The following is a 13,269-nucleotide window of genomic DNA, read 5'->3' on the forward strand; positions in this document are numbered from 1 at the left end:
ATATCAAAAATTAATCATTTACTTTAGATCAGAGAAATGGGACTAGACGTATTCGCCTACTAGGCAAGCGAGAGAGACTCTAAGTCGTATAAATCTGTATGTGGTGGCTACGTGCATACCTGGCTGCTTTCGACGTGAACTCAGGGCAGATGGCGCAGCTCCGACGAAGTCTTATACTTCAATCTTAATCCCATTCAATACCCGTCAAAGCGTGAAACCAAGACACCGTAATGGGTGAATGGCCATGTAAGTAGCGACATTGAAAAAGGGGGAGAATACCTAGGTACATTTCGAATTAGGATCAGCTTAAGTATGACTGGTATTACAAGAGCGACACTACCTAGGTATATAGAGCGTACTATGAGTGAATGATTATATTTTTATTAACATATACTCGAAATTCAGTCCAATTATGATCCTAGGCATTTCTCTGCGCCTTCGCCCGTTCCGCTTCAATAATTCCCTCGAGAAACAATCGCGGTAGTTGCTTCATTTCGCCCATGATAGAATCTGCCACGCTCAAGTAGTTCTCCACAAATTGGTTCCAAAGCCGTCGAGCAAATTGGCCCTCCTGCAGTGGTCTTGGGTAGTAAGGGTCATTGGCTTTGAATGCGTCTACCATGCCGTCAACACCAGCTTGGTCCATAGTGACGGGCCAAACTTGGTTGAAGTCTAGTAACCATAGCTCGGTTGTGCGGTGAAAGAAGTCATCGTGGACGCGCGACGATGGGCCTGTGAACGAATTTGGCTCCATGTTGGATATCTCATCATGGGTTTTCGGAGATATCGGGATCTCTTGTGCTGAGTGTCCCAACACGAATTCTACATCGCGGGCATCGGTTTTCGCGGCCCAGTGCATGATGGCGAGGGCTTCTGCCATGCGGGATGTTATGGTGTCTAGGTCTAGGTCGAGCTCCGCGAGTTGGTTAAGGTGGAGCTTGAAGTTTCGTAGTGAGAAGAAACTTCGTCCACTCTTCCCGTTCGAGGACCCTAGGTACACCCTTACGAGACAATCTCGGTTCCCGGCGCATGCTAGTGCACTGGGTTGTAGGTGTGGGCTGCAGTACTTCTCGATTAAAAGGGTTCTCGTAATCTGCGGCAGCGGTACAATCCGTTCGGTCACAAGAACATGTGTCGGCAAATTACATATATCCTCCGCGGCCTCAACCAAAGTAGTATGCTTTTCAAAGTATTCCGCGTCGTCCCCCGGCACGAAGAAATACGGTCGTGGGATTCGGATCCTGGCACCGAGAGGTGTTGCCTTCTCGTATATAAGCGTGTGCATTTTGTAATCATTCCATAACTCCAGACCCGGGTTCTTGGCAAGTTTCGCGACGAGGGATTTCCCGGCCTCGGCAAAAATGGCACCGCATGCGCCGGCGCCGATTTTGGTGAATGATGGTGTTGTGTTGATCTCGGCGGATGAGGATGAGGTTGAAACTACGCTGTGAATGGACAGGGCATGGCTTAATCTTCGTTCAAGGTCTCCCATCGGTGGGGTTTCTTTCTTGAAGTCGGGATCGATGGGGCTGAGAATTTCGGAATTTCCAGACATCTTGACAATTATTGGAATATTATTGGTGTATGAATTGCTGGTATGTACTGTACGTTTTGTTGGATAAACAGGAATGATATTTAAGCTGCCGGGTGAGCGGAGACGCGTATTATATTGCTTCCAATGTTTCCAATGTTGGGAAGAACAGACCGCCTGTAATGAGTTCGATACTTCCGAACATTGAAGTTTGGGATGAACCTATCCAACCTATTGACAGCGCTATAAACTTAGAATTAGAGTTATAAGAGAATTCACTAGGTAAACTAAGTGTCCTTTCTATTGCTTTAGGTAGTCGCCTGCCTGTCTGATTTCGTAGTAAACAAACTACGTCTTATCAATTGTACCTATTCATCCAACCCACTGTCCTAGCCCCTTAATGAGTTATCCTACCCTATCCCGACCATCCTGCTTACGCCATATCTGCCTTATTATCCATAGTAAGGCCAAAATGCAATCCCGAGGCATCTGTCCGTCAATCAGACGATGCAATATGAATACACAAACTCCAGACCTGGGGGGTATAGGTCGATGCTAGAATAGAACTCGACTCAAATCGACGAATCAAACCGAAAATGTAGACCATGCAAGCTTAAGCAATTTCCTCTTCAACGCCCCTTTTCTGACTCTCTTCCCACGCATTAACGAGCTTCTTCCTCGTGCACTCGTGTTCGCCCCAGTTCCTCGCGCTGATCCGCATGCGTGCGACGGCGCGAAGTACGTTTAAGAATACGCGGAGATTATTTGGTGCGTTTTTAGATGCTTCGCGTTTCCTAGATAAGAGGAGCGAGTCCGGCGATTGGATGCCGAGTTGTTTGTGGATGCCGCGGAGTATGCGGATATCTGCTTTATTGCTATGAGGGTGTTAGTTTAATGTTATGTAGAAGTAAAGATAGGAAGGGGAAATAGGATAGAAACATACCAAGCATCAGCAATCTCCAATTGCAGCGAGAGGAACTTCTTGGCGAATGCTGCGTCGTTTCGTAACTTGGCTTCGCGTTCCCACCGCGCTTGCATCCATTGCATCTGTAATGCCATACCGCGAATTTCTTTAATATGACGCTTCTCTGCTGAGTCCGCTGCTCGAATAACAGCCTCGTGATCCCGTTGGTCCACCACATCCATGACGATATCGCCATACCGAAAGCTTGCCTTGTTGCCCTTCTTGACTATATGTGGTGTGTAAGGTGTAGAAGGGTTATCAGAAGATTCGGCATTCTTTGCCTCGATCCAGGCCAGTGCTTCTTTAGCGCCCTCTTGTAGTCGTTCGCAGTCGGCCTGTAACTTCTCGGCTGAAGCTTTGTATGCGGCACGTTCACTCCGCGCTTGGTCAAGCTTCTGGCGAAGTTCTCTGCATAGTGGGGTGGCATAGTCTAGATCTTGCTTTGCTAATTCTAGTTGCTCTCGTAACTCTTCACATAGGCGATTCGCTTTCTCGGATTGTCTGGTCGCTCGATTTAAGTCTCGCCTTAGCCCTTCGACGGTGCGGTTGGCTTCTTCCAACTTTTGATCGGACTGCTTCGACTCATGTCGAGACGCTCGTTCTGCCTGATGTTTCAGGCGTTCACATTGGCGCTCAGCATCGCGAAGTTTTCGGTTGGTCTCTTCAAGTTGTCGCCTTAAATTGTCAGAAACCTGGTTGGCTTCTTCTAATTGCCCACCAAGGTTGCCTGCCTTAAGTGACTGGTCGCGCTTCGCTAAATCGAGCTGTCGTCTAAGGTCTTGGCATACGCGGTCAGCTTCGGTCAGCTTCTGAACAGCATCCTCCGATTCTTCGTCCAAAGTCGCCTGAAGAACTTCGACTTCATCTTGTAAAGCCTCTATTTCCTCAGCCTGTACTTGGCATTCCGTTTGGCTTTGTTGAAGCTCTTCGCGGAGGGCAGAAATCTCATTACGAAGCGCCGCCAGTGAAGATTGACGTTCTTCGAAATCTTGTCGCAAATCGTCTATCTGACGACTGAGGGCCGCTTCTTCCTTCTTGTGGCGCTGGGTTTCACTATTAAGGGCATCTTGCAATCTCATCTCCTTGCTAGATAGTGTCCCTTCAGCATCGCGCAAACGGTCGATGGTACGTTCAAGACCAATGGCCCGTTCCTCTAGACGATCTCGTTGCGCTTCCAGGTCGCGTCTCTCGGCATGCCACTTTTCACGATCACTGGATAAGAGATTGTCCTTCTCGCGAATGTCGGTGTGCAGCTGCGATATATCGTCGTTCAGCCGTTCGATCTCCGATTTCAATTGAGCACGGACATCTCGCTCAATTTGGCGGCCATGGCTCCTTTCCTGATCTAGATTAAGTTCAAGGTCGCCAACTTGGCTTCGTAAGCGGGATATTTCTCGCTGCAACGAAGAGGATTCATCTCCAGAAGTATTTTGACGAACTCGTGCGTTCGCCCGCTCGTGATCCAAGCTTGTTTCCAGTTCTTGAATCCGCTTCTGCAAACGATCGACCTCTCTTTCTAATGACGCGGACGCAGATTGACCTCCCGACGCTTCTTTGCGCACTCGCTCGATCTCATCCTGTAGATCAAGGACATCATCGTTCAAACGGTCCACTTCTTCCTTGTGCTTAGCGTTTGCTTCGTACAAGTTTTGTAGGCCGCGTGACTTCTCCTGACCCAGGTCTGCCTCGAGTTCGCTAACGCGTTTTTGCAAGCGCGCGACCTCTCGCTCTAGTGAAGCTGATGCTGACTGACCCCCTGATGCTTCTTGGCGTACTCGGCGAAGTTCATCCTGAAGATCGGCAATACCATCATTGAGGCGGCTAACCTCCGACTGATGCTTGCGGTTCAAATCGCGTTCGATTTGCGAACTATGTGTCTTCTCTTGATCGAGACTAAGTTCTAGATCGTCAATTTGCTTTTTGAGCCGAGCAATGTCTCGTTGTAGGGATGCTGACTCATCGCCCAATGCATCATGGCGAAGTTGGAGAAGGTTCTTCTCGTCTGTGCGCGTTTGTAAATCTTTTTGCGCAGTATCGAGTTTTGACGCAAGGAGCTGCCGTTCGCGATCCCAAGACTCCCGTTGTTGCAGGAGTTGTTCAGCTTTGGAGCTCACTTCCGTGGCGAATTTTCCCTTCTGAGATGCGTCCTTCTCGAGAGCAGCGTACCTTTCCTGCCAATGGCTAACTTCAGTCTGTAAGCGTACGACTTTCTCTTCGACTTGGCGGGAGAGTCCTTTGGTAACTAGAGACTTGTTCGACATCTCGTCTTGGAGTTCCTCAAGATCTGCTTCTGCGCGGTCTTTTTCTGACATTGCGGTTTGAAGTCGGTCTTTCATCTCTTCAAGCTGTTGCTCGAGCTGTCGAACATCTGATTCGAGATCCTCGATAGTGCCCTTCGCCTCATCGAGTTCCTCGCTCGCTTGGGTATTTTGTTGAAGCTCCGTTATCCGCTGTTGGGCAGATTGCCACTTTTCTTCCGCCTGTCCAAGTTTCTCCTCTAGATCATTAAGCTCTTCGTCTCGGTCATTGATCTCCATATCCTTTTCGCGCAGGTCGCCCTCTAACTCTCGAATCTTCTCCTGTAGTTGATCTATCTTCCCTAGATCTTCGGTGGGTTGAGCGTGCGCTTCAAGCTCGGACATTTTACTCTGTGCTGACTTCCATTTTTCTTCAGCATCTTCTAACTTATTTTTTAATTCGTCTACTTCCTCTTCGCGTTCGTTGATTTCTCGATCTTTTTGTCGCAAATCTGCCTCGAGGTCGCCGATCTCATCTTGTAGTCGATCCACCTCTCCTTGGTCCCTAGTTCCTCTCTGTAGTTGTCGCTGTAGGTCTTCAATCTCGGCATCTCTGTCTTCTAAGCGTCGTCGTAATGCTTCGATCTCGGCCCTTTGGCTCTCATCAGCATACTTCTTCTTGGCCTTCTCTTGAACTTCCAAGATTTGTTGCTGATATGCCTCAAGGTCCTTCTCTGCCGAAGCTAGATGCTTCTTGTATGTGTGAAGATCCCTTTGCATCTGGACCTTATCGACTTTTAGTTCGGTGTTTTCCTTCAGAGCAGCTTCGCTAAAGCCGGGACCTGTTTTCCGCAATGCCTCCTCAAGGAAATGAATTTTGAGTTTCAGACCGAAGTTCTCTTTTTCGATTCTGTCGATAACATTTTCCTGCTCTCGAAGTGATAGTTGGTTTCCATCCTGTAAAGGACCTTTGTTGCCGCCGCGTCGTGGTAACACGGCTAATGGTGTGGATGCGGCGCTGCTAGTTTCGACATGTGGTAAAGGTGTGGCATCGACGTATGATTCGCCTCTCGAGGGACCGTATAAGGAGGATTCGACGGGAACGTTTGTCATATCTCCATCTTCGTCGATTTTGCCTAGGGCAGGTGTAGCTACACCATTTGTATTTTCCTTGCCGAATCGACGCGCGCTGTTTCTCGTTGCGGACTTTAGCATGGGGGTGAATTCGGCACCACCTAAACCTGCTGGTAAGAAGTTCCCTCTATCACCTAAAGGTGCGCGATTGCTTCCACGGGGTGTTCGCAAATTGACGCCACGTTGGAATATGTTGTTGTTTTTTTGCGGGGTCTGGAAAGACGATTCTTGCGTTAAGTCGAAATCTGGGGGCCCTTGACTGAGGTAGGTTGCATTCCCCAGGTTGGTGCGAGGTGTGTCGTCCATCTCGACGGTGGATCAAGTAGGTTGACGCCTTATACGTGGTGTTGGTGGTGACGATGGTAGCGACAGTGGTGGGATTGAATATCGCGATAATACCAGCGCGTATTTGGAATAACCATGAAATTAGATAATAAAATGAAGAATTAGCTAATCATGGTAAACACTGGCTTGAATCGAGTGTATAGAAAATGTAATTGTAAATTATCTTGAAAAAGACAAGAGGAGATTTACAATTCGTAGTCGACCTCGCAACATATGGAATTATTTTTGTTGGACAAGACGCGTTTGCTTGTGTTTACTTTGGCAGGTGTAAAAAGTTGCCGAGACCAAAGCTTCTAAATAGAGGTTGATTATACCTTATAATACTACGCTAAAAGGTACTTAAAAACTTAAGCTATGACAGCACATGCATTTTACCTTCAATAGGACTAGCCTAATTTATTATATATTTGATAATCCCATTTGGGACTAGCACCAATAGTAAGAACCTTGAGGTCCAACCACTTTATTCTTCAAAGGTGGGGTGATAAAGACATTGCTACTATAAATGTACTAGCTACACGTAGACCCACTATAACTACCGCTGCCTGACGTATCAGACCCATTGAAATTCGCATTACAGTTCGCATTAGACTCTTCTCTTCGTCGCAGTTGGTCGCATGAGACCCTTCCGCATCACTTCCTTCTTTACATACCTAAGTAATCCCCGATTCGGCGCGGACAATTATTGCCCTCTCGGCGATAACTTGTCCCACGACTTTCAACTTCTTATACTTATATTCCCTTTCCCACCATCTTTCTCGCAAGTTGACCTTGCCCTCTAGATAATCACATATTGGAGGAAAAGATGGCTTCACTCGATTCCCTACCCGACGAAATCGTCCACCAAATCCTACTCTACGTCTCCCCGGAGGAGACCCTGACAAAGGTCGCACGACTATCTAAACGTTTCAACCGAGTCGCGCAAGAACCCCTTCTTTGGAGATGTTATTGTCTAGAAACATTCAAATACTGGAACTCGGAACATCACTTCAAAGAGAGATTAAGAACCCATATACACGATACCGACTGGAAGCGACTCTTCATCCAACGACTTATACGTAACAACCAGATCGTCCAACTAGTCGATGGCATTGTCACCTCTCGTGTATCCCGATTACAAAAGATAGAACAGATTTGCCAGTACGGATATGATGCAAAGGATTATCTTCTTAGCCAGTGTCGAGTTTCGGACAATACGGAAGACGTTTTGGCGCGAAGGTATTTCTGCTCAATTTGCGATTTATCCATAAATGTGCTAATGGCGAATCGTTCTCGATGAATTGTAGATATTACTCCTGTTCCGTCCTCGACAGTATACATAGAAGCCTCGCAATAGAAGAATGGGCCAAATATCAGAAATATGCATCACGTCACATCGGCGAAGATACCCCGAATAGCGAAAGACTGAACTGCGGCATGCGCCTCGAGCGTGCCCTAGGTGCTTTTGATATGTTCATGCTTCACGATAATGAAGGTGACTTAGACGAAGTATGTTTAAATATTCTGTTGAGTCTAGGCCTTTGACTGACTTCGCACCCCACTTCATAGATTACCGAGCTTCTGGATGATATCGCCACTCGTTTCCTCAGAGCTCACGGAAGTCTCCATCGAATGACCACTCGACAAAGAGCCGTCGCGCTGGCCCAGTGGCTTCATTCAAACAATATGACGGGTTTGAGCGATCCTACGGAACAAACCTACCGTTATCTGCGCAACTGTTTGATAGGCAGAGCCCTCCGAGATGAACACCATCCATCGCTACCTATTATTTCTGCTGCGATTTACTCGGCTATAGCGTCCCGACTCGGACTGGAAGCATACCCCTGTGCCTTGCCGAATCATGTTCACGCAACAGTCCTATCACCGCCGGGCATGTCATTGGATGGCGAAATTCTTCCGGAAGGACAGTCCAAGAACCAGGAGAACATGTTCCTTGACCCGTATGGATCAGATGAGGAGGTTCCGCTAGATTATATTCATAGTTTCCTATCCCGACTTGGAATCAACTCCGGCCATGAAAATCTACTGCAACCAACGGCTACGGATCTTATCGTAATGCGTACCGCCCAAAACATTCGAGCCTCCTTTACCAGCTTCCGCACTAACGAGCGTCCCCTCTCCCAACTCATTCCAATGATCGAACTCAACCGCGGCGACTGGGCTCGTAACCTCCAGCCAGCTCTATACAGCATGATATGGGCAAGTATAATGATGGTCCCCGTGCTACCAGAGAATGACGAGGTCCGTTGGGACTGGCAACAAGATGTCGGGGACTTACGCACTTACTTCTACGAATACTTCCCCGAAGACTCGTGGCTTGTCGAGAAGTACGTGTGTCCCATGTACGACATCTTCGCCCCGCCCATGCGCCACCACAACGAGCGTGAACTCCCCTCCAAACGTATCCGCGACCAGATCCGTGAGATTCGTCGCGTGGATGCGTCGCCGAAACCACCACGCAGTAGAATAGATCTTTCAAAGGGGGTTAATGTCAAGTATCGCGTCGGTCAGGTCTTCAGACACAGGCGCTACGAATACCATGGCCTTATCCTAGGCTGGACCGTCGAGGGCGCGTCGACTTGGGACGATAATCCGATGTCCCCCGCCCAGAGACCGTGGACTACGTATAGTCAGCCGTTTTATCGGTGCATGTAAGTCACCTATTAACATTCTCAATTCAATAACATACGCAACGTGCTAACAGAAATGTAGGGTCGGTACTGATGGATCAGACCACCATGTCATATCCGAGGAGAACATAGAAGTCGTAGAGCTCCGTGGAGGCCCCGAGGTATTACCCCCCGAAATCAAGGATTTAATGCCGATGGCGGGTAAATTCTTCAAGCGCTGGGATGGTGAGAGGGGGATTTTCGTTAGTAATCTAAAGGAATTATTTCCTGAGGACTAATGAATTCTACCTACCCGTTTCCGTAGCTGGTTTCACACATATGTTTGCATTTTTGGTGGGCTTCGCATTGTTTTATCGTTTCCGTCGGTTGCATTATACGGAATTCTTCGCTTTTAGCATGTTTAACTCCCCTTAATGATTATCCCCTACGACTGCAATTACGATCACGACTCCATGGTGTTTGATGTCTGCATGAGATGATGGAGTAATGGAGTCTATGATAGAAATGTAATTTCATGAATGCATATTTATTTCTATAAGTGATGGGTCTATTTATTGGATTGATGGGGGTAGACTATACGTGACTGGACACTTGAGTATCATTTTAGGTTCCTAAATTCAAGAAAATCATTAAGACTTATCACCAGCACAAAGAGACGTACTTTCAAACGCAATGTTCTCATTAATATTATTTTTACCGCCCACCAACCACCGACCACCATATATACACCTCCATATCCATCCCTCTATATCCTATATTCCCCCCTCCTCGCCGACCTCCAGCTTTCAATCCACCTAGGCACTTACGCAGCACCCATAACCTCAACCCTCTCAATCAAATCCCCGCCGATCCTCGCGATCTCCGCTAGTATCGCATTTTTATTAACCTCGAACAATTCCTCCTCGCCCTCATCTCCCCTTTCCTTATCTTTTTTACCCTTATCCTTTTTCTTCTTATCTTTCTTCCCCTCCCCATCCCCCGCCCCAGCCGATCTCAACGAACACGGCATATGCACAGTAAACGTCCTACGATGTAATTGCGGATTCCACAACGCGGCGATGACATTATCATCAGCCCCACCATGGAAGAAGAGTAGCGGACTCGCGTACGCGGCGTTTAATTGCTTGAGAAGAGTCTGTGCGGGGTGTTCGGGTAAGGGGAGGGTTGTCGCGCGCGGGCCATCGAATCCGGTATCCAGATTCTTAAACCGCGAGCGTCGGGCGGTATCATCGTCGCCGCGGGTTATACTCTTAAGAACCTTGGGCGAGAGGTGTAGTAGGACATCGTAATCGCGTAATGGGGATTGGAAGAGACTTCTGATGTTAAGGTCGGCGCCCTTTTCCTTAACTGCTTTGCATGCGGATCGGGCTAGACTAGTCATGCGCGTAGCCACGACTTTAGAGGGGCCGTGTTGGGTGTATGCGACGCCGCTGACGTCGTGGGGCGTTGCGACGAACAGGACCGTGCGGTTCATGTTGGGGTCGATTTTCCGCCATGCTTCTAACCGAGTGCCAATTTCTAATCGCTGCGAAGTAGAGAGCGAATCGGACGAATCCACGACGAGAGGTTCATCACGCCAGTCCCACCTTGCTAACAATAAAAGTGTTCGGAGAAACCCGGTCATGGCACTGGTCGGAGTTTGCCATGGGTACGGACGGAGGAAGGCTTGCAGGACGAATAATTCTATAAGCTCTTCATTGAAATGACATGAAAGCTTATGAGAATTGAACCAATGCTTGGTAAGCCGTATGGAAGGAGACAGCGCGGGGAATCTAGTGCAGAAAGTGGACATGGTTTGGTTGTGGAGTGGTAGATTTGTATACATCCGCTTGTACGAAGCGAGCAGATCGGCAGCTTCTGTACGAATGTGGCGTTCAATAGTTTGGTCTTTGGTTCTCCTCTCAAGAAGTGACTCCTCAAGGTCGCTGTGGACCCTGAGCCTAAAAGAAGCGCCATTCTCATAAACGACATCCAGGAATGCCAGATTCTCGTCATCACGAGTTGCGTTCTCGAGTCCAAGGTGTGTCTTGACTTCGTCTTCTTTCACTTCTTTTAGCGAGCTACCAATTTTTAGCAAAAATGCAATTTTAGCTCTCTGGATTGCAGACAGATTTTCAGGCCATTTTCCAGAAACCTCGAAAGAAATCACGACTTCCATCGGGTATAGAAGAGGTTTTCGGAAGTTAAATTCCGGTATAGATAGCGACGTGCGTCGTAGATCCGCGCAAATAGGAGCTATATGTTTCACATGTAAAGGTAGTCCCTCCAGAGTGCGGATATCTTGCTCGAATATTTCGAACGCTTGTTTAGCAGCATCAAATGCAACCTTATCCGAAGGCGCAAGAGACATAATCTTGGGTATATCTTGCCAGTAGAACTCGAGATCGCTATCAGCCACCTCAAGCCTTAACCTAAGAATATACCGTATAATGGCTTCACATATTCCCGAGAAGCCTAGAATAGAATATTCTGTCCAGTCAAGGCTTTCGACAATATTTCCGTCGGGAAATTGCCAGAGGTCTGCCTTCTGGCCCCAGAATTCTCGGAACTTAGCCGATTCCTTCTTTTCTTCGTACGGAGGACCATACTCGCGACCCTGTGATGCTTTCAAAGGATCTACAACGATTCCGACAAGAATACCCTTTCCTTTTGTCTTCGGAGATGCAGCTGAAATCGGCCATAATGTTTCTCCGGGAGTATGAATGTGGATGAGTTGCGCCCGCTCACCAAGTGCTCGTTTTACTATGTTATACAGCTTAGTGCTGAAATCCCAAATAAACCCTTTACGATCAACTGATTCAAGATCTCCTTTTGAAGTTGGGAGATTGACGCTTAGTAGCAAATCGAACGTCTGAAGAGGCTGATCAACTTTGATGATGAATAGGGGGTCGAATTGATCGAGTGGACTGTCGTTTATTGCGGAAAGAGACCATTTAGCTTGTTCTGTTAGCATTGCGATAGACCACGGAGTCATCTTGTATAAGATATTTATCCCGCGGGCGACATCATATAAGACCGGCGCAGGTTGGCGGAATGTTTCCACACTAGGAGGATCCTTGCCGATAATCACTAGTTTCTTTTGTAAATTCGTCGTGACAATGTATTGTAGAGTCGCCTTGAAAAGTTGCGTGCTATGAAGCGACGGCGAAAGTACCGCTTCTCCTTTCCGGCCACCGCCCTGCAGAAGAAGAGCTATTAAGACAGCCCATTCAAATTGACCAAAGCCACCACCGTAGACATTACTGCTGAAACCTCGTTGTTGCAACCATATGCGTCCTAGAACACATGCATCCGTGAAAGCAGAACACGAATTTGTGGCCCGATGTAATAGTCGTAGGTATGCTGAAAATTGGCTTTCAGCTTTGAGGGTCGTGTTGTAAAACGGTGTGGGTAATTTCGCATCTTCTGTCTCTTCAGTTTTACCCTGACGGATAGCATTGCTGGTAGCCATGAGCTTGGTTGTTGGAAAGTAATTCTCTGGCGCACATGGAATAATGCGAATCGCAGGAAATGCTCCAGACTTGCCTGAACCTTCCTTCGGCCGAGTAATCGCTACGGGCAATAATGGGTTGCCATGTAGGTGATCGAACCAAAATTCCATAGCCATTCCGGCCAACGCCGTTCGAAGGCTTGCGGTGATATAAGCTAGGTAGTACGCCCTTTTGTAGAAATATCTCATATTCAAGTAGTCCTTCTCTTGGAAAATGGATTCAGGCATGACAACAATCATGTCAATAGCTAAATCCGATTGAGATTTGACACCAGTCTTGAGAATCCAACTTCCTACTATATTGATCTGAGCTGGCGTATCGAAAGAGAGCTTGTATGGAGAGTCTTTTGCAGGCTTTGGATCGGGATATGGAATCGTTATTTTATTCGATTTTTCAAAGTTTGTTGATACTTCGTTAATCTGAAAAATAAGACAAATTAGACACCAGCCAAGTATTTGCGTAGGAAATGAGACTCACGGGAAGAGGTTCATGTGGTTCCGAAGTTTCGATTACTTCCTTGAGGCGACGTAACATATTTTCGACATTGTATGTTGTCTTGCCATAATCCAGTTTAACCTCCTTTAACAATTCTTCCGTCTCGAGGATGAAAGCGCTTGCGCCGGAAGCACCCATCGTCGCAGCGGAAGCGCTGGCTGCTTCAAGGGTTGATTCGCCATTTTCGTGACTTAATTTTCGTCGTTTCGCTGTACTTTCCTCCATATTCGATCGACCACGGAAATCTTGGAGAGAAATGCAAGTGATGATGACCAGATCTGGTTGTCCAGTTAATTTCCCTGTATTTTTATTGTTTTTATTTGAAGACCCATCGCTGTTTCAATTCCATGTCCTTTGAACCTTGAAACTTCAAAAAATTCCCAAAGTTTTGGCTATCGATAAGAGATAAGACGGAGATAAGACGCATCTATTCCTATTACAG

At 47.3% G+C, this 13,269-nt stretch overlaps 3 protein-coding genes across 3 annotated transcripts; 1 reads left to right on the forward strand and 2 right to left on the reverse strand.

Annotated features, from left to right (window-relative positions):
- Window positions 1-385: 385 nt before the first annotated feature.
- F4822DRAFT_445203 (zinc finger protein-domain-containing protein) lies at window positions 386-1,616 on the reverse strand. Its single transcript, XM_051463355.1, has one exon. It carries the CDS (start codon window positions 1,553-1,555, stop codon window positions 419-421), a length of 1,137 nt encoding a protein of 378 aa, XP_051310989.1. The 5' UTR covers window positions 1,556-1,616; the 3' UTR covers window positions 386-418.
- Window positions 1,617-6,815: 5,199 nt separating this feature from the next.
- On the forward strand, window positions 6,816-9,381 carry F4822DRAFT_337560 (uncharacterized protein). Its single transcript, XM_051455758.1, has 4 exons — window positions 6,816-7,429; window positions 7,498-7,699; window positions 7,760-8,862; window positions 8,924-9,381. The coding sequence occupies exons 1-4, from the start codon at window positions 7,017-7,019 to the stop codon at window positions 9,117-9,119; spliced, it is 1,914 nt and encodes a 637-aa protein (XP_051310990.1). The 5' UTR covers window positions 6,816-7,016; the 3' UTR covers window positions 9,120-9,381.
- A 262-nt stretch (window positions 9,382-9,643) lies between these two features.
- On the reverse strand, window positions 9,644-13,052 carry F4822DRAFT_438122 (Nrap protein; the record flags this gene model as incomplete). The annotated part of the gene is made up of 2 exons (XM_051462482.1): window positions 9,644-12,751; window positions 12,810-13,052. 2 exons carry the CDS (start codon window positions 13,050-13,052, stop codon window positions 9,644-9,646), a joined length of 3,351 nt encoding a protein of 1,116 aa, XP_051310991.1.
- Between the last annotated feature and the right edge of the window lie 217 nt (window positions 13,053-13,269).

This window comes from Hypoxylon trugodes, assembly GCF_022578975.1.
Source record: "Hypoxylon trugodes strain CBS 135444 unplaced genomic scaffold F4822scaffold_8, whole genome shotgun sequence".
Taxonomy (NCBI): domain Eukaryota; kingdom Fungi; phylum Ascomycota; class Sordariomycetes; order Xylariales; family Hypoxylaceae; genus Hypoxylon; species Hypoxylon trugodes.